This window comes from Pogoniulus pusillus, chromosome 2 (genome assembly GCF_015220805.1).
Source record: "Pogoniulus pusillus isolate bPogPus1 chromosome 2, bPogPus1.pri, whole genome shotgun sequence".
Taxonomy (NCBI): Eukaryota; Metazoa; Chordata; class Aves; order Piciformes; family Lybiidae; genus Pogoniulus; species Pogoniulus pusillus.
The window spans coordinates 7,302,656-7,322,617 of NC_087265.1; the positions used below are offsets into that span (position 1 = coordinate 7,302,656).

At 50.6% G+C, this 19,962-nt stretch overlaps 1 protein-coding gene across 2 annotated transcripts in view; it reads left to right on the forward strand.

Annotated features, from left to right (window-relative positions):
* GPD2 (glycerol-3-phosphate dehydrogenase 2) overlaps nucleotides 1-19,962 on the forward strand; it is an 80,542-nt gene that overhangs the window by 45,456 nt on the left and 15,124 nt on the right. For both annotated transcript variants that reach the window (XR_010304998.1, XM_064155212.1), the window contains exons 7-16: nucleotides 941-1,105; nucleotides 2,976-3,120; nucleotides 9,634-9,827; nucleotides 13,443-13,577; nucleotides 14,230-14,405; nucleotides 14,982-15,113; nucleotides 15,923-16,081; nucleotides 16,971-17,083; nucleotides 17,687-17,765; nucleotides 17,878-17,976. Coding sequence is in view for 1 of the 2 variants with exons in the window: in XM_064155212.1 (XP_064011282.1) it covers nucleotides 941-1,105; nucleotides 2,976-3,120; nucleotides 9,634-9,827; nucleotides 13,443-13,577; nucleotides 14,230-14,405; nucleotides 14,982-15,113; nucleotides 15,923-16,081; nucleotides 16,971-17,083; nucleotides 17,687-17,765; nucleotides 17,878-17,976 (1,397 nt within the window). In the remaining variant the exon portion in view is untranslated. The remainder of the gene's footprint in view (nucleotides 1-940; nucleotides 1,106-2,975; nucleotides 3,121-9,633; nucleotides 9,828-13,442; nucleotides 13,578-14,229; nucleotides 14,406-14,981; nucleotides 15,114-15,922; nucleotides 16,082-16,970; nucleotides 17,084-17,686; nucleotides 17,766-17,877; nucleotides 17,977-19,962) is intronic.

Below are 19,962 nucleotides of genomic sequence, written 5' to 3' on the forward strand. Positions count from 1 at the left end.
GGTTGTTCAAGGCCTCATCCAACCTGCTCTTGAATGCCTTCAGGGAGGATCAAACCCTTCCAACCCAAACCATTCCATGATCCTATGAAATCACAGAATCCTAGGTCGGTTTGGGTTGGAAGGGACCATGAAGCTCATCCAGTTCCAAACACCCTTGCCAGGAGCAGGGACACCTCCTACTAGCCCAGGTTGCTCAAGGCCTCAGCCAACCTGGACTTCCAGAAAGGAGGCATCCACAACCTCCATGGGCAACCTGTTCCAGTGTCTCATCACCTTCAGTGGAGGGAATTTCTTCCTAGTCTCCAGCCTACAGCTCCCCTCTGCCAGCTCAAAGCCATTGCCCCTTGTCCTGTCACCCCAAGCCTTTGTCAAAAGTCCCTCCCCAGCTCCCCTTTAGCCCCCTTCAGGTACTGTAAGGCTCCTTGAAGGTCTCCCTGGAGCCTTCTATTCTCCAGGCTAAGCAGCCCCAGCGCCCCCAGCCTGTCCCCGTAGGGGAGGTTCTCCAGCCCTCTGCTCATCTTTGTGACCTCCTTTGGACCCACTCCGATAGCTCCATGTCCTTGTCCCGCTGGGAGCAGCAGGAGTGGCTGTCCCTTGGCCGTTCCCTGTGCAGATGGGAATGGCTGATGGATGCTGGTCGGGCTGTCAGAGAACCCTTAGAGTGACAGGAGAGCAGCGCAGGGCAAGGCAAGCAAAATGGTTTCTGTGCTGCTCAGCCGGAGGTGCCGCCGCGGCTGCGGGGGGGGCACGGCCTCGGATGGCACCGGGCTCCGCCGGGGCTGTATCTTTAAATCCCGCCGGTGAGGAGCGAGCAGCCATCAGGGCCTATGCGATGTGACAGGGACAGCTGTGACAGATCGCTTCTGACACACTTCCATACCACAAGTGCGTGGCTGGGGGTGACTGGTGTCCTTCCCCCCCGTGCCCGTCCCCGCTGCAGGACAGCACAACGACGCGCGGATGAACCTCGCCATCGCCCTGACCGCTGCCAGGTACGGCGCTGCCACGGCCAATTACGCTGAAGTGCTGCGCCTGCTGAAGAGCAGGGACCCGGCCAGCGGCACGGAGCGCGTCTGCGGGGTGCGCTGCAGGGACGTCCTCACAGGTGGGTGCCTTCCGGCCGCCTGGCTGCCGCCCCCCCGCCGTGGCCTCCTGCCCACCCTCACCGGCCGAGCAACCGGCCGTGCGGCGCCCCCCTGGCCGCATCCCCCTGCACCCCCAGCTCCCCTCACCTCGCACCCCTCTCTCCCTGCACCTCTAGCTCCCTTGCACCAATATCCCCTTGCACCTCCAGCTGCTCCTGCGTCCCCCTCTCCCCTCACCTTACACCCTCATCACTCTGCACCCCAATCCACCTTTACCCCTATCTTCCACTCCCTTGCACCCCTATCCCTTTGCACCTCTATCTTCCGCTCCCTTGCATCTCTATCCCTTCGCATCCCACTCAGCTTGCAACCCAATCCTCCTACACCTCCATCTCCCATCCCTTTGCACCCCAGCTGCTCCTGCACCCTCTCTCCCTTCACCTTGTACCCTCATCGCCTTGCACCCCAATCCATCTGCACCCCTATCTTCCACTCCTTTGCACCTCCATCCCTTTGCACCCTCCTCTCCCTGCACCCCCCTTCCCCTCACCTTGCATCCCCATCACCTTGCACCTCAATCCCTCTACACCTCCATCTCCCATCCCTTTGCACTCCCATCCCTTTGCACCCCCCTCTCCCTGCACCCTGCACCCCTCTGTTCCACCACTCCTGTTGCTCTCCACCTCTTTCTTCCTCCACCCTCATTCTTCTGCTCCCTGCACCCCCAGTAACCTGCCTTGTGGGGTGACACCAGGGCTTTGCCACCGGGTGGTGAGCAACAGCAGAGCCTTTTGCTGAGGAGCCCAGGCTCTGCTGTTGGAGCAGAGAAGAGCCAGGGGAGGTGGAGCAGGGAGCTGCTGTTTGTAAATCCCGGTGAAGGGACAGAGGAGCCACCTGGCCCATGCAGCAGCCTGCCATTGGTGTCACTCAGCTTCAGCTCCTGACAGGTTCTTTACCCCCAGTGCTTTGGCTGGGCAGGCTGAGCTCCATATTCAACACCCCTATACAGCAGCCATCCCAGTTATTTGTTTGCAGGTTGAGACTGGGAGCTCTCCTGCTATAGAAGCAGGTCTCAGCTGAGCTTCTCCTGTTGCCTCTGCAGACAAATCATAGAACTGTTTGGGTTGAAAAAAGTCCTCTAAAATCAAGTCCAACCATCAACCCAACAGCACCATGGCCATTACACCATGTCCCAAAATTCCACCTTCACACCTTTTTTGACCACCTCCAGGGATGGTGACTCCAACATCTCCCTGGGCAGCCTGTTCCAATGCCTGACCACTCTTGCTGCAAAGAAATTCCTCGTCTCCAACCTAAGCCTCCCCTGGCACAATTTCAGGCCATTTCCTCTTGTTCTAAGGAGCAGAGACTAACCCCTACCTGGCGCCAACCTTTCAGGGAGTTGCAGAAAACAATGAGGTCTCCTCTCAGCCTTTTTTTCTCCAGACTAAACAACCTCAGTTCTCTTAGCAGCTCCTTTAAGTAAGCAGAAATAAGAATAGTAAGACCTGTCCTGTAGACCCCCCCAGCCCTTAAGTCATACTATCATAGACTTGTTTGGGTTGGAAAAGCCCTCCAAGATCACCCAGTCCAACCATCAACCCAACACCAACCATGGCCATTAAGCTATGCCCCAGAGTGCCACGTCCACACGTTTCTCGAACACCTCCAGAGATGGAGGGCAGGAAAGGGGAGGTTTCACCCCAGAACCCCTTCTCCCCAGGCTCATGGTGTTAACATGAAAACTCAACGTTCAAAGCCTGTCCCAGCTGCCAGGTGCCGCCAGCCGCGCAGTGCCGCACGGTGCAGCAGGCCGAGCCCGCAGATGGATGGATGGCGGCGAGCTGGAGAGCACATGGGCTGTGTGATTGATGCTGTTTGCTTTCACAGGGCAGGAGTTTGATGTCAAAGCCAAGTGTGTTATCAATGCTACGGGCCCCTTCACAGACTCGGTGCGCAAAATGGATGATCAGGAGGTGCCCAACATCTGCCAGCCCAGCGCCGGTGTGCACATAGTGATGCCTGGGTACTACAGGTAACGGCGCGCGCGGCCACGGCCCTGCCCCACCGGCCCTGCTGCTGCCTGCAAGGAGTCAGCTGGCAGGCACCTGCCTGAGGTTTGGTGGGGGTTGAATCACAGAATCATTGAAGCATCCAGGTTGGAAAAGCTCCTCAGGGTCACCTATAACCCTACTCTTCGAGATTCACCTTAAACCGTAGCCCTAAGCACCACATCCAAATGACCCTTAAACACATCCAGGCTGGCTGACTCCACCACCATCCTGGCCAGCTTATTCCAGTGCCTGAGCACTCTCAGGTTATTCTTCCCCTGTACTCAACACTGGTCAGGCCACACCTTGAGTACTGTGTCCAGTTCTGGGCCCCTCAATTCAAGGGAGATGTTGAGGTGCTGGAACATGTCCAGAGAAGGGCGACAAAGCTGGTGAGGGGCCTGGAGCACAAACCCTGTGAGGAGAGGCTGAGGGAGCTGGGGGTGTTTAGCCTGGAGAAGAGGAGGCTCAGGGGTGACCTCATTACTGTCTATAACTACCTGAAGAGAGACTGTAGCCAGGTGGGGTTGGTCTCTTCTCTCAGGCAACCACCAATAGAAAAAGGGGACACAGTCTCAAGTTGTGCCGGGGGAAGTACAGGCTGGATGTTAGGAAGAAGTTCTTCCCAGAGAGAGTGATTGGCATTGGAATGGGCTGCCCAGGGAGGTGGTGGAGTTACCATCCCTGGAGGTGTTGAAGCAAAGCCTGGATGAGGCACTTAGTGCCATGGTCTAGTAGATTGGATAGGGTTGGGTGCTAGGTTGGACTGGATGATCTTGGAGGTCTCTTCCAACCTGGTTGATTCGATGATTCTGTCATTCTCCATGAAAAACTTTTTTCCTAATATCTAATCTAAACCTCCCCAGTCTCAGCTTGAGACCATTCCCCCTTGTCCTGTCTCAGACTACCCTGAGTGCAGGATCTGGTTGTTATTTTGGAGTGTGGCTGGCTGGTCAAGGGAGGTTCTTCTGCCCTGCTACTTTGCCTTGGTGAAGAGACACGTGGAGTATTGTGTCCAGTTCTGGGCTCCCCAGTTCAAGAGAGACAGGGATCTATCTGCTGGAAAGAGTCCAATGGAGGCTAGGAGGGTGATGAAAGGATTTGGGTGTCTGTTTGATCAGGAAAGGCTGGATCAAGGGTTGGGCTGAATGAATTTTGAGGTCTTTTCCAACTGGATATGTTCTTTAATTCTCTGACCTGGGGCTGTTGAGTCTGGAGAAGACTGAGAGGGATCTTATTAATGCCTGTAAATACCTGAAGAATGGGTGTCAAGATGAAGGTGCCAGTCTCTGTTCAGGTGTGCCTACAGACAGGACAAGGGGCAGTGGGCACAAATGAAGCCAGGAGGTTCCATCTGAAGAGGAGGAGAGACTTGTTTGGTGTGAGGGAGCTGGAGCCCTGGAGCAGGCTGCCCAGAGAGATTCTGGAGTCTCCTTCTCTGGAGAACTTCCAGTCCCAGATGGAGATTGTGCTGCTGGGCAAACTGCTGTGGGTGCCCTGCTTTAGCAGGGAAGGTTAGGCTGGATGATCTTCAGAGGTCCATTCCAACCCTCACCATCTAAGATTCTGCGATTAGGGAGGTGGTGGTTAGAAGGGATTGTGGTACCCCTTTGAACAATTTCACCCATTCAAAAGAGGCTGAAATCTTGCAGTTAGTTGAAGCTCACCAGGGCACAACTTGGTGAGCAGGTAGTTCTGCCACTGCACTCTGGATTCTTGATTCTGTGATCTAGAGGGATGTAGATGTGCTGTTGCCTTGAGGGTCCTGCAGCAAAACCAGGGAGAGTTCTAAAGCTTTTGCTAAAACTCCAAGCAGGTGAGGGCTATAATTGATTGATTCTGTAATAACCTAATAATTTTAATTGGGAATGTGGAGAATTCCTGTTCTCCTTGTTCCACTCTGCGTGCCAACACGTGGGTACTGCTTTCCCAGTAAAACATTCTATGCCCACATGCTGCCTCCACAGCACAGCCAAGCAGATGAAGCCCTTCTGGATATCCTTCAGGTGGGACAGCTGAAACCAAGGAGCTGGCTGCCACACTGAAAATACTCATGGTGTTTAATCTGAGTGGTACCAGGTCTTTTCCTAGTGTCAGGGAATTCTCCTCACCACAGGAAGGGGGTTGTTTCCCTCTGTCCACTTGCTTTGTGCTCAGTGTTTCATAGAATTGGAAAGTGGGAGGGGTTGAAAGTGACCTCTGGAGATCATCCAGTCCAGCACCCCTGCCAAAGGGGCAAGCTGCACAGAAATGCATCCAGATGGCTCTTGAAAGTTTGCAGAGAAGGAGACTCCACAACTTCTCCAGGCAGCCTGCCTCAGGGCTTCAGCACCCTCACAGTAAAGAAGTTTCTTCTCATGTTGAGGTGGAACTTCCTGTGTTCCAATTTGTGCCTATTGCCCCTTGTCCTATCACAGGACACCACTGAAAAGAGCCTGGCTCCTTCTTCTTGTCCTCCACCTTTCAGATATTTATAGACATTCATAAGATCTCCTCTCAGTTTTCTCCTGTCCAGGCTCAACAGCCCCAGGTCTCTCTGCCTGTCCTCATCAAACAGATGTTCCAGTCCCTTCATCATCCTCATAGCCCCCACTGGTCTCTCTCCAGTGGATTTGTCCCTTTTGAACTAGAGAGCCCAGAACTAGACACAACACTCCAGAAGTGGCCTCAGCAGGGCAGAGCAGAGTGAGAGGAGAACCTTCCTTGACCACACGTCATACACCCCAGAATGTTGGGTAGATTTTTGGCCCATACTCAGATACCAGGTAGAGGATTTGAGATAGGAACACAGTGACTATTTTGTAAAACTAATGTTAGCCTCCTGCATTCCTCTCCCAGGGGTTTCTCACTCGTTTGTGTTCTTCATTAATAGTCCCAGAGTTCCTCCTCTCATTAATTCTATTTTTAGCTTACTTGTGTCTGTTCTGGTGGCTGCAGCAAGGCTCTTGCACTCCCTATTGTCTGAGGGCATCATCTGCTGATATGAGAAACGGCTCTGGCTGCCTTTGTGCAGCTGCCCGAGGCTTCCTGCCTAAGTTGTGTCCTCCCTGGGGTGTGTCCTCCCTTCTGTCCTGTCACATTTCAGGTGTTTTCCCTCTCTTTTGAGTTTTCCCCTCTGCCCTGCATTCCAGCATCCTGGGAAATGTGTTTGTTGAACCCAGGTTCTGCTCTGGGGAAAGTCACCTACTTGTGACTGCCTCCCAAAGAACTGCAGAATGGTTTGGGTTGGAAGGAACCTCAAAGATCATCTATTTCCAACCCGCTGCCACAGGCAGGGACACTTTCTACTAGATCAGATTGCTCAAGGACCCATCCAACCTGCCTTTGAACACTGCCAAGCTTGGAGCCTCCACAGCTTCTCTGGGCCTGTTCCAGTGCTTCACCACCCTCATGGGGAAGAGTTCCTTCCTCATGTCTCACCTCGATCCATCTTCTTCCAGCTTGAAGCCGTAGCCCTTCATCCTGCCACTCCATGCCATTGTACAGAGTCCCTCTCCAGCTCTCCTGGAGCCCCATGCAAATGCTGGAAGGCTGCTCTAAGGTCTCCTAGAGCCTTCTTCAGGCTGAGCAACCCCAACTCTCTTAGCATTTGTGGTGCTTTGCTCAAAAGCTTCTTCAACTGGAGATCCTTCAGGTACCTGTTATGTGTCAAATGCCATATTCAATGTCCACGAATCAACCACTTGATGACCTTGAGAGTTCAGACCTGTCTTTAGTTAAACCTTCTTATCTAGGTCAGTGGTTGACAGCTTCTTCCATCCTGTGTAGGCTTCACCCGTCTCTTTTCCAGATTCTCTCCTGATTTCATGTGCATTCCACAGATATTGTCCCATTTCACTGCCCTGCCCTGTGGAGAAGGAAGCTTGTTCAACAGTGGACATGCTCTAAACACATCCAATTGGGTTCAGTCAACTCTAGAGTGCTGGGGTGCTTCTTCTGGATGGGAAACACCTTATTGAGCATGGGTCTGAGGGGCTGCTCACTTAGTTATATCAGATGGAACAAACACAGTGATAGGAGATGGAGATGGGGAGAGCTTCCCAGCATAGCTGGTAGTCATTAATTCAGCAAACTAATTGGCATATGGAGAATGTTTGTCCTTCCTCATTGTCTGCTGTGCAGTTGGAAACTCTTCAGTCCATAGGCAATGTACTAGAACTTAGAAGCACAGAATCATAGAATCATTGCAGTGGAAGAGAACTCTAAGATCATCCAGTCCAACCATCAACCTAACACCACCATGACCATTAAACCAGGTCCCACAGTGCCATAGCCACACATTTCTTGAGCACCTCCTGAGATGGTGACTCCAGCACCTCCCTGGGCAGCCTGTTCCAATGCCTGACCACTCCTGCAGCAAAGAAATTGTTCCACATCTCCAACCTAATCCTCTGCTACCACAACTTGAGGACATTTTCTCTTGTCTTGTCACTTGTTCCTTGGGTGAAGAGACCAACCCCCACTTGGCTCCACTTTCAGGGAGCTGTAGAGAGCAGTGAGGTCTCTCCTCAGCCTCCTCTTCTCCTTTTCCCTTAGCTGCTTCTCACCAGCCCTGTTCTCCAGGCCGAAGGACCAGCTTCATTGCCCTTCTCTGGACCTACTCCAACACCTCAATGTCCTTCTTGGAATGTTTGGCCTCTTTTTCTCCAGACTAAAACTTAGTTTAAATCTCTATTTCTCTTCCTTATTTATTTTTCCCCCACACTTCCTACAAAAATCACATTTTAATAAAAATTACAAAACCTCCTCCTTTTGAGGAAAGTGCTGAAATTTAGTGCCTGTCCTGATGGGGTTTATTAAACCTCAGCTTCCCTGTCTCTAAATCAATAGCCTTTTCATTTTCAAAAGTAATCATTTGTCTGACGTGGTTTACCTTCCACCAACCTGTGTTGACTTCCCCTATTAAATTGTCCTCCTCCAACTGTAGGCTTAAGCTGTCTATAAATATCACCTGAGGAACATTCTGATATACATGCTCTGCAGGAAATTCTCAGCTCCTCTTCCAGCCTGCCCAGACATTGCAAACTTACCTTCAGCAGTCACTATAGACTGCCACAAAGTTCAAGATTCACAGAAGGCAGCAGGTTGGAAGAGATTCTCAAAGCTCATCTTGTCCAACCCTCCTGCAGTTGGCAAGGACACCTCCCAACTAGATCAGCCTGCCCAGGGTCATAGAAAAAAAAGTCATAGAATCAACCAGGTTGGAAGAAACCTCCAAGATCATCCAGTCCAACCTAGCACCCAGCCCTGTCCAGTCAACTAGACCATGGCACTAAGTGCCTCATCCAGGCACCTTTAAACACCTCCAGGGATGGTGACTCCACCACCTCCCTGGGCAGCCCATTCCAATGCCAATCACTCTCTCTGCCAACAACTTCCTCCTAACATCCAGCTTAATACAGGGTCACACCGAGTCTGACACTGAATGTCTCTAGGGATGTGGCCTCCACCACATCTCTGGGCAACCTGTTCCAGTGTTCCACCACACTCATTGTGAAGAACTTCCTCCTGGTGTCCAACCTGAATCTCACCTGCTCCAGTTTCAAACCATTGCCCCTCATTCTGTCACCACAGGCCCTTTTAAACAGTTCCTCCCTAGCCTTCTTGTAGGTCCCATTCAGATATTGAAACGCAGCTCTAAGGTCTCCCTGGAGCCTTCTCTTCTCCAGGTTGAGCAGCCCCAACTCTTTCAACCTGTTCCACAGGGAAGGTGCTTCAGCCCTCTGATCATCTTTGTGGCTTCCTGGACCCACTCCATCAGGTCCATGTCTTGGTGTCTGTGTATCTGGACACATTACTACAGGTGAGGACTCACCAGAATAGAGGAGCAGAATCAACTCTTGATCTGCCACCTATATGCAGTGGTTCAGCCTCTGTTTCCCTCCAGTAGGTCATTCATGGCCAAGCAGCTTTTTGTCTACCTTCAGCTTACTGTAGAAGTTTGAGCCTATTGAATTATTCCCTTCTGATGGCCTTTGGTACCACCTAAATATGAACCTCCTGCCCTCCTTGCGTATCCTTCCTCTATGCCCCTTCTCCCTGAAGGCAGCTAACTAGACTGCAGCTCTTTTCACAAGCCCTTCTAGGACCTGGAATGAAAGTCAACATCTTTCCTTCAAGAATTGAAGATTGAGGAGAGGAGATTTAGACTGAAGATTAGGAAGAAGTTCTTTGCAGTGAGGGTGGGGAGACACTGGAACAGGTTACCCAGAGGTTGTGGATGCCTGGAGGGGACCAGGCTGGATGAGGCCTTGAGCAACTCGATCTGGTGGAAGCTGCCCCTGCCTATGGCCCACTTTGTGGGTCTGATTTCTCCAAACTTCTGGGGCTGTTATTTAAGGTCAGGTGATGGTCATGTTGGAGATCTCTGACTGTTTATTCATTCATTTGGCCCAAGACCAAAGGTGATGGTTGAGTGCTTTGTGTGGGACACTGGGTGTGCAAGAACCCCTGGTGCTGCCTGACCTGTTTCGAGCCATGCCTCTCTTTGCTTTCAGCCCTGATAACATGGGTCTGCTGGATCCAGCCACCAGTGATGGTCGAGTGATTTTCTTCTTGCCCTGGGAGAAGATGACTATTGCAGGGACCACAGACAGCCCAACTGATGTCACCTCTCATCCCATCCCAACAGAGGAAGACATCAACTTCATTCTGAACGAAGTGCGAAACTACCTTAGCGTGGATGTTGAAGGTAAAGCTCTGTCAGCTCTGTTTGGCCCTGGGAAGGTGCTGATGACTCCATGGCACTTCAGCTTGACTCAGTCTTGTCTGTGATGCAGTGTCCGTGGTCCTTCTGCTTCTGAGTGCTTCTAAACCTAGTAGGGCATAAGTGTTCTCCTGGTCTGTTTCAGAGCTGTAGAATGATGCTTTTGCAGATAACCCTGCACTCCTTGGGCTGTTTAAATAGAGAAGGGACATGTGGAGATCATCCAGTACAACTCCCTTGCTAAATCAGGGGCACTCACAGCAGCTTGCCCAGGTGCACAGTGTCCAGCTGGGTTTGGAAGCTCTCCAGCTGAGGAGACTCCACAGGCTCTCTGGGCAGCCTGCACCAGGGCTCCAGCACCCTCACACCAAACAAGTTTCTCCTTAGCTTCAGGTGGTACCTCCTAGCTTCCAGTTTGTACCTGTTGCAACTTGTCCTGTCACTGGGCACCACTGACTTATAGTCTGTCTCCATTCATTCCCTCCAGGTCCTTTAGCTATTGCTGAGCATTGAGAAGATCCCCTCTGGGGCAACTTGTCCTGTCACTGGGCACCACTGACTTATAGTCTGTCTCCATTCATTCCCTCCAGGTCCTTTAGCTATTGCTGAGCATTGAGAAGATCCCCTCTGGGGCTGCTCTTCTCCAGGCTCAGCAGTTCCAGGTCTCTCAGGCTGTCACCATCGGGGAGATGCTGCAGCCCTCTGTTCATCGTTGTGGCCTCCTCTGAACCTGCTCCAACAATTCTGTGTCCATCTCATGTTGGGGGCCCCAGAACTGAATGCAGTACTCTAGGTGGGGTCCCACCAGATCAGAGCAGAGGGGCAGAATCACCTCCCTCATCCTGCTGGTTACACTGCTTTTAATGGCCATGGTTAAGCTGGATTAACAGTTTGACCCGATGATCTTAAGAGGTCTTTTCCAACTGAAACCATTCTGTGATTCTATGATAGCTAAGCCCAGGATGTAGGCAGGAGGGAAGCTGGCAGAGGCAGGAGAGTGAGGAAGACAGAGGTGTTGGGGGAGGTACCCTACAGAAGCCTGGTCTGAAGGGTTCAGTTGCTTTGAATGGTGCTTACCTGCATGCACACCACTCATCACACGTGCAATTAGCAGCCTTTATAGATTGCTTGTCACTGACTTGAGGCCGTGGTGGTGGCCCTATCAGCTGGCTGCAGCCCTTCCTTCCTGCTGCCAGAGTCAGTGCCAGGGTTATCAACTGCCACAGGCTTGGCAGGGCTCCAGCTGCTTAATGAGGGTGTCGCGCGTGCCGCGCTTTTGAGTTTCATTAGTTTATAAACCTAATGTGGGATCTTATTTCTGTGATTAACACTTCATGTTGGCAGGTTCAACACGCTGGCAGAGCACCATTGATTTGGGAAATCTATTTTGTGGTCTTCTGGGAATAGTTTTTGTGGGGTTTGGGTTTGTTGGTTGGTGGTTTTTTTATGCCCTTTTACTGATTTTTCAATTCTCGTTAGGCTGAAAGTTGGATAAAAAGAAAACCAATTCCAATGTTCCAAAGACTTTCAGAGTCAAGAAAAATCAGTCAATTATTTTTTTTCCTTCCCTCTTGCAAATGTAATGAGAAACAAAATGAATTTTGTTGAATTCTCTCTTGGTCATGCTTTTTTTTTTTTTGATCCATTAAAAATGTGGCTTTTGGAGGCATGGAATCATAAAATGGTTTGGGTTGGAAGAGATCTTCAAGATTGTCTGGTTCTAACCCCCCTGCAGGGACACCTTCCACTAGACCAGGTTGCTCAAGGTCTCATCCAACCTGGCCTTGAGTATTTCCAGGTAGGGACCGTGCACACCCTCCCTGGGCAACCTGTGCCAGTGTCTTCCCACCCTTTTTCTGCAGCTGCTAAAGGCTTTTGTGAGAGGTTGCCCAGGGATTGTGGTTGAGATCTCACCTCTGGAAGCATTCAAGTTTAGACTTGATGGTTCCTGAGCAGCTTGATCTAGCTGGAGGCATTCCTGCTGTCTGCAGAGGGGTTGGATAAGGGTCCTTTTGAGGGTCCCTTCCAACACAATGCAATCTGTGAATCTGTGACTACATCAATCTTGAAGTTTTCTTCCTCCAACTGTCTTCTGAGTAGTCATGGTTGACTTTGAGGAGCAGGAGCAGCACAGGGCAGAAAGCAGTAAATGGTCCTTGAGTCAGGTAGGTATTGGAGCAGGACAGTTTCTGAAGCAGTGATAATGAGGAGGAGGCAGGGCTGGAAGAGGGTGATGTAAGAGCTGCATACTTCTGTTGGGTGGTTCTGACAGCAAGTCCTTTTGGGTTGCTCTATAGTAACAAACACTGGCATGGGGTACAAGCATTGGGCTACAGCCAACCACAACAGATTCACAAATTGCATTGGGTTGGAAGGACCCCTCAAAGTTCATCCTGTCTATCTCCTGCAATCAGCAGGGATATCTCCAACTGAATCAGGCTGCCCAATGCCACATCAAGTCTGATCTTGAACCTTGGCAAGAACCTTGCCAAGAAATTCCTCATGCCTTTGTGTGGGTAAAGGCTGTGAGGAAAGATCACTTCTCAGGAGGAGAAAGTAATCTACAAGCTGGAGAAAAAGCTTTGGAGTTCTAAAAGCAAACATCAGATTCATGGGGAACAAACCCCAGTTTGGTTTCTAACGTGTCCTGGAAGCACAAGCAAAAAGGGAGGAGCCTTGATGCTGCAGGCTGTGTGCTGTGGGTGTAGTAGGGCTTGGGATTTAGGGTCTTTTTTTTTTAGCTGCAGAGTGAGTTTGACATTTGCATCTCTCTTAGTCCATCAGTTCCCAGGATATGTGGCCAGCAGGACTAGGGAGGTGACTAACCCTGTACTGGGAAGGCTGCACTTTGAATACAGGGTTCAGCTTTGGGCCCTCATTCCAAGAAGGACATTGAAGGGCTGGAGCAGATCCAGAGAAGGACGACAAAACTGGTGAAGGGTCTGGAGAACAGGGCTGTGGAGGAGCAGCTGAGGGAACTGAGGGTGTTCAACCTGAAGAAAAGAAAGCTGAAGGGAGATGTCATTGCTCTCTACAACTCCCTGAAAGGAGATTGGATTTGGGTGGGGGTTGCTCTGTTGTCCCATGTAGCGAGTTATAGGACAAGAGCAAATGACTTCAAGTTGCAGCAGCAGATGTTTAGGTTGGGCATGAGAAACAATTTCTTCTTCAAAAGGCTTGATAAGCCCTGACCCAGGCTACCCAGAGAAGTAGTGGAGTCACCATCCTTGGAAGGTTTCAAAGCTGTGTAGATAGATGTGGTGCTGTGGGATACGGTTCAGTGGTGACCTGTTAGTGCTGGCTTCATGCCTGGACTTCATCCTAAAGGTCTCTTCCAACCTAAGGAATTCCATGATTCTTTGTTCTCTTGTATTTTCAAATGGTTTGAACAACAGAGCTCCCTGTCTCTGGCCTTAGGGTACAGAACATTTTTGAAACCACTCAGAGCTGTGCTGGTTTTACTTCTGTAGCCCAAATGATTCCCTTTACTTTGGAGAACCTTCTCCAGCTTTTTGAGTTGTTCAGCTCTCAAGCACAGCCCCCATTCCACAGTGGCAACACTGCTGTGACTGACTTTGGCTGATCTTTGCTTCTGGACAGTGAGAAGGGGAGATGTGTTGGCAGCATGGAGTGGCATTCGTCCTCTGGTGACAGACCCCAGCTCCAAGGACACCCAGTCCATCTCCCGGAACCACGTCGTTACCATCAGCCAGAGCGGCCTGGTCACCATCGCAGGTACACCTTGGTTGGGCCTTCCCCACTGGGTTCTGAGCCAGACTTTGCTTGTTGCAGGATGATCCTGCACATCTCTATAGTCATGGTTTAATGGCCATGGTGGTGTTGGACTCAGTGATCTCAGAGATCTTTTCCAACCCAAACAGTTCTGTGGTTCTGGGTGGGGACATGGCTGGCTTGTTGGAGCAAGACCAGTAAGAACAATTGGATATATAAAATAGAGATTCAGAGAATGGAAGGAACCTTCAAGATCATCTAGTTCCCATCCCGTGTCATGGGCAGGGACACCTTCCACTGGACCAGGCTGCTCAAGGCCTCATCGAACTTGGCCTTGAAGACTTCCAGGGAGGGGCCATCTACAGCATCCCTGGGCAACCTGTTCCACTGTCTCACCACCCTCATTGTGGGGAACTTCCTCCTAATGTCCAACCTAAATTTACCCTCCTCCAGTCTCAAACCATTGCCTCTTACCCTGTCAGTATGAGCCCTTGTCAAATCTCCCTCCCCAGCTCTCCTGTAGCATTCTTCAAACTGAAGTCTGCTTTAAGATCTCCCTGGAGCCTTCTTTCCTGCAAGCTGAACATATCAGTACACATCAGCTTGGCATTCTGCATCTTTCCCCCCAAATCTAGAAGTAAATGTGTGGTTGCAGGTGGGAAGTGGACAACCTACCGTGCCATGGCCCAGGACGCCGTCGATGCAGCCATTCGGGCACACGGTCTGAAGGCAGGCTCCAGTAAGACCATTGGACTGCAGCTTCGAGGGGCTGAGGACTGGAGTCCCACTCTCTACATTAGGTTGGTCCAAGACTATGGACTTGAAAGTGAGGTGAGTGGTGGTTGCTGCTGGTGTTTGTGTGTTGGGGTGGGTTTGCAGCGGTGGCGATGCTGCTCTGACCCATTCACAGCCCAAGGAGTTTCCTCACACACAGTCAACATCCAGTGCCCTCCTCGGGCTGTGACTTGTGATAAGAGACCTGGCAAGCAGCTTGTGTGTCTTTGATGTGCTTTGCAAAGCATGGAGTCGTATAGTGCCATGGGCTGGAACAGCTCTTTAAGATCATCCATTTCAACCATTCTCTAACCCTGCCAAGGCAGCTGCTAAACCATGTCCCTCTGCACCACATGTCTGCATCTTTGAAACACCTCCAGGGACAGAGATTCAACCACCTCCTTGGACAGCCTGGTCCAGTCTTTGAGAACACTTTCAGTGAAGAACTTTCTTCCAAATTCCAACCTAAACCTCCCCTGGTGCAACTTGAGGCCTTTCACTAGGAGAAGAGACCAACTCCAGCCTCGATTCAGGGAGTTACAGAGAGCCAGAAGGTCTCCGCCCAGCCTCCTTTTCTCCAGGCTGAACAACCCCAAGTCCCTCAGCATGTTGAATTTGTTTTCATCTCCATAGGTGGCTCAGCATCTGGCTTCAACATATGGTGACAAGGCTTTTGAGGTGGCCAAGATAGCCCAGGTGACAGGAAAGAGATGGCCCATCGTGGGGAAACGGCTCGTGTCGGAGTTTCCTTACATTGAAGCTGAGGTACGTGGAGAAACTCCCATCACGTTCTTTGAATCCCAGCATGGTGGCCTCTGGCACCCTCATGACAGAGAAGTTTCTTCTCATCTTCCTGGCTTACAGTTTCTGCCTGTTGTCCCTTGTCCTGTCACTGAGCACCGCTGACAACAGTCTGGCCTCATCCTCTTGTCCTTCACCCTTTAGCTCTTGCTGAACATTGCTCAGATCCCCTCTGGGGATGCTTTTCTCCAGGCTCAACAGCCCCAGGGCTCTCAGCCTTTCCTCATCATGGAGATGCTTCAGACTCCTCAGCATCTTTGCAGCCTCTCCAGCAGTTCCCTGCCCCTCTTGAACTGGGGAACCTAGAACTAGGTCCACTGGACTGTTTGCAGTAGTTCCCTGTCTCTCTTGAGCTAGAGCCTAGGAACTCAGTTCTCCAGCTGTGTCATAGGGCATAGTAGAGGGGGAGGAGAACCTCCACTGACCTACTGACCACACTCCTCATGTGCCCCAAGAGACCATTTGCCTTCTTGGCCACAAGGGCATATTGTTGATTCGTGGGGAATTTGTTGTCCTCCAACACTCCCAGGTTTTCTTCTGCGACCCTCACCTGTCCTTTGTCCATTCCACACCCAACTTTGATCCCAGATGCAGGTTTAAAAACATTCCAAGGGAGCAGGATCTTCTCAAGCTCTTCTCCTGGCTGAGTGGGAGCCTGTTGCAGCAGGTCAGAGCGTGTAGCCAGCCCAGTGGTGTGGTTTGTAGCACTGAGCACAGGCTCTGACAGCTCCTGGCTGGTTTCTCAGTGGTGCTTCCCTCTGCCCCTGGTGCAGGTGGTGTATGGTGTGAAGGAGTACGCCCGCACCGCCGTGGACATCATCTCTCGCCGCACTCGCCTGGCCTTCCTCAACGTGCAGGCTGCAGAGGAGGCTCTGCCAAGAATCGTGGAGATAATGGGGAAGGAACTTAACTGGAATGAGCAGAAAAAAAAGGTACCAAGGGCCTTTTTCATTTGAAACTGGGTTGGTTTTTCTGAAGGAGTTTCCAGCTCTGCAGGAGTTGACTGGAAGCCCTCAAATGGTGCTTTCTTCTCAAGAGTGATTTGCTTGGTGTAGTTCCTTGATACAAAGAATGGTTTGGGTTGGAAAGCATCTTAAAGATCATCTAGTTCCACCCTCTGCTGCCATGGGCAGTACTTCATTGCAAGGAGATCAAAACAGCTGGGAAATGAGCTGAGATGGATTTGGCTGGAGAGGACAGTGAAGATTCATGCCCTGCTCCCCAGCTTTAAAAGCAAATAATAGAATCAACCAGGTTGGAAGAGACCTCCAAGCTCATCCAGTCCAACCTAGCACCCAACCCCATCCAATCAACTAGAGCATGGCACTAAATGCCTCATCCAGGCTTTTTTTGGTTGGAAGGAGCCTTTAAAGGTCATCTAGTCCAACCTACCTCTGCATTAAGCAGAGACATCCCCAGCTAGATCAGGTTGTTCAGAGCCCCATCAAGCCTGATCTTGAACGTCTCCAGAGATAAGTTCTCCACCACCTCTTTGGGCAACCCATTCCAGTGTTCCACCACCCTCATAGTAAAAAACTTCTTCCTAATGTCCATCATACAATCTAAGATCATCAAGTCCAACATCAACCCAACACCACCATGGCCATTAAACCATCTCCCAAAGTTCCATGTTCCACACATCGATTGAACACCTCCAGGGAGGTGAAAGAGACCTGACATTCCTGTCCTGTTCCTCCTCAGATACTTTGCATGCTAACACTTTTCAGCAGAGATCTGAATCAGAAAAAGAAGATAGTGGAGATCATGGTGTAAGATCTGCCTGCTCCTCAGACACACACAGCTTTTCTTTTGTCGTTGCAGGAAGAGCTTGAAGCTGCTAAAAGATTTCTCTATTTTGAAATGGGCTACAAAGTGAAATCAGATCAATTAACAGACAGCTCTGAAATCAGCCTCCTGCCTTCAGATATTGAAAGGTGAGTGAAGAGTTCCCTGTGCTGCTAGGGATTCAGACCTGTCCTGCTCCCCAGGACTAGTACTCCCATTGGTTATTGAATCATGGAATTGTTTTGGTTGGGAAAGAGCTCCAAGATCATCCAGTCCAACCTAGCACTCAGCCCTGTCCAGTCATCTAGACCATGGCACTAAATGCCTCATCCAGGCTTTTCTTGAACACCTCCAGGGACAGCGACTCCACCACCTCCCTGGGCAGCCCATCCCAACCAACACAACACCACCATGGCTGTTAGCCCATGTCCCTAAATGCCATGTCTGCATGTTTCTTGACTCCTTCCAGGGATGGTGACTCCACCTCTTCCCTAGGCAGCCTGTTCCAATGCCCAGGAAAGAAATTGTTCCTCATGTCCAACCTAATCCTCTTTTACCACAACTTTCCTCTTGTCCTATCACCTGATACTAGGCAGAAGAGGCTAATCCCCACCTCACTCCAGCCTCCTTTCAGGGAGTTGCACAGAGCAAAGAGGTCTCCCCTTAGCCTGCTCTTCTCCAGACTAAACAACCTCAGGTGTCTCAGCTGCTCCTCACTGTTCTCTAGTTCTCTGCTAAACCTCATCTTGCAGGTACAAGAAGCGATTCCACATGTTTGACAAGGAGAAGAAGGGCTTCATTACCATCCTGGATGTGCAGCGTGTCCTGGAGGTAATACCTTGAGTTCCTTTGGCTCCCTTCTGAAGCCTCTCCTCTGAATTTCAGTGTGGCCCAAGTGAGGCTGAGCAGTGCAGCTGAATCACCTCTGTTTCTTTGTCTGCAGAGCATCAGTGTGCAGATTGCTGAGAACACTCTTCATGACATCCTCAACGAGGTGGATCTGAACAAAAATGGACAGGTGGAGCTCAATGAGTTCTTGCAGGTAGGTGTTGCTTTGCTACCAGAGGAGCTGGAGCTGGAATGAGCAAAGGCACAGAGATTTAGCTGTTTTCCCCTCATTTCAGAAGGGCTGGCTTGGAGGCCAGGTGAGTGGTGTAGCGTTGATGTAGTGACACAGCACTGTGGAGTTGTGCCTCTTTGCCCTGTCACAGGGTGAGGGACACAAGAGAAAGGTTTAGACTAGACTTTAGGAAGAAGTTCTTCACTACAACGTTGATGAGACAGGAACAGGTTGCCCAAAGAGGTTGTGGATGCCTTCTTCCTTAGAGATGTTCAAGGCCAGGTTGGATAAAGCCTTGAGCAACCAATTCTAGTTGAGAGGCACCCTTGCCCTGGTGGGGTGATTGGAACTAGATGATCTTTAAGGTCCCTTCCAGCCTAAGCTGTTCTGTGTTTCTTTGTCCTCAAGCAGCTCAGAAATTCAACATTTTATTTTTAGTTGCAGAAACAATATGACTCAAAAACCAGGTTTAGTGTAAAATGGATCAGATAATACCAAATCCCAGCATGGTGGAGTTGGAAGAGACCTCTGGAGATCATCCAATCCACTCCTAAAGCAGGGGCACCCACAGAAGCTTGCCCAGCTGAGGTTGGAAGCTCCCCATGAAGGAGACTCCAAAACCTCTCTGGGCAGCCTGCTCCAGGCCTCCAGCACCTCGACACCAAACAAGTTTCTCCTCATCTTCAGATGGAACCTCCTGGATTCCAGTTTGTGCCTGTTTCCCCTTATCCTGTCACTGGACACAAGTGACAAGAATCTTGCCTCCCACAGGTCCGTTATCTCTTGCTGAGCATTGATCAGATCTCCTCTGGGGCTGCTCTTCTCCAGCCTAAGCAGCCCCAGGTTCTAACCTCTCTTCATCATACCACAGGCAGATCTGAATTTGACTTTTCCTCCAGAAATGCTCCTTCAATCTCTTCAGGACACAACTTTGTCTGTTGGCAGGCGCAGGACATCGCTACACACAGCGACACTCACCTGGGTCCCAGTAATGAGGAGTTTCTCAACTCCTGGGAGTAATGCAAAGAATGAGCTTGTGGTTGAAGCACTTCCAGTCCATCCAATCTCAGTTTAACCCTGGGACTGGCCAATATTTCTTCATTTGTTGTATGAAAAACGTTGGCAGTGACAAAAACATGGTAACAGCAGGCCCCTGTCCTCCACCTCCTCGGGGAATGGTGGGATTGGGGTGTGTCTGTCTAGTGCTGCAGAACTGATGTTTGAAGAAACTCTGCAAATCCTGACTTTCCAGCCCACATCACCACCTGCATGCATCTCAACCTGCTCTGGATACAGCCCCACTGCCTTGCAGCTCCTGCCTTATGCCTGTGAGACAAGGGAGCTTGTTTGGCAGCTCTCAAAGCCTGGTGGCAGGCTCATTCTGAGGAAGCACATCCAAAGCCTGGCTGGAGCAGGTTGATTTGTTTTCATGGCAGAGTTTTTTAAATCAAAATATTAGCCTTAAAAGGGGAAAAAAACAAGAAAGGGAGTTGGACCAGATGACCTTGAAAGGTTCCTTCCAACCCAAAGCATTCTGTGACCAAGCCATGATGGTGGCAACCCATCCAGCTGCTTCTTGCAGGGCTTGAATTTGAGGGGTGCTGCTGAAGCCTGGTGTTGTCCCAGCTGGGTCCTCTTGTTTCTGAGGAGCCTTTCCTGGTGTGGTGTTCCCAGTGCCTGCCATGTCTCTTCTGCCTGGTGGCAATGATGAATGCTGAACATGAGAGAAATTAATGCTGGGGATTTTGGTCAATGTCAGCCCTTTCTTCTCTGTGTCAAGTTAAACAAACAAGATCAAGGCAGAGGAAATGGTAATTGTCTCTCTGGAGATGAGCTGCAGATAAGAGCAGCCTTGTTGAATCTAAATGCAGGGAATTTTCACAGGTTGTGGCCAGCATGACAAAAAAAGGACAATTTATTGGCCTAAAATGCTGCAGTTTAGCTGGAGAACTGAAATGCACCCGGGGA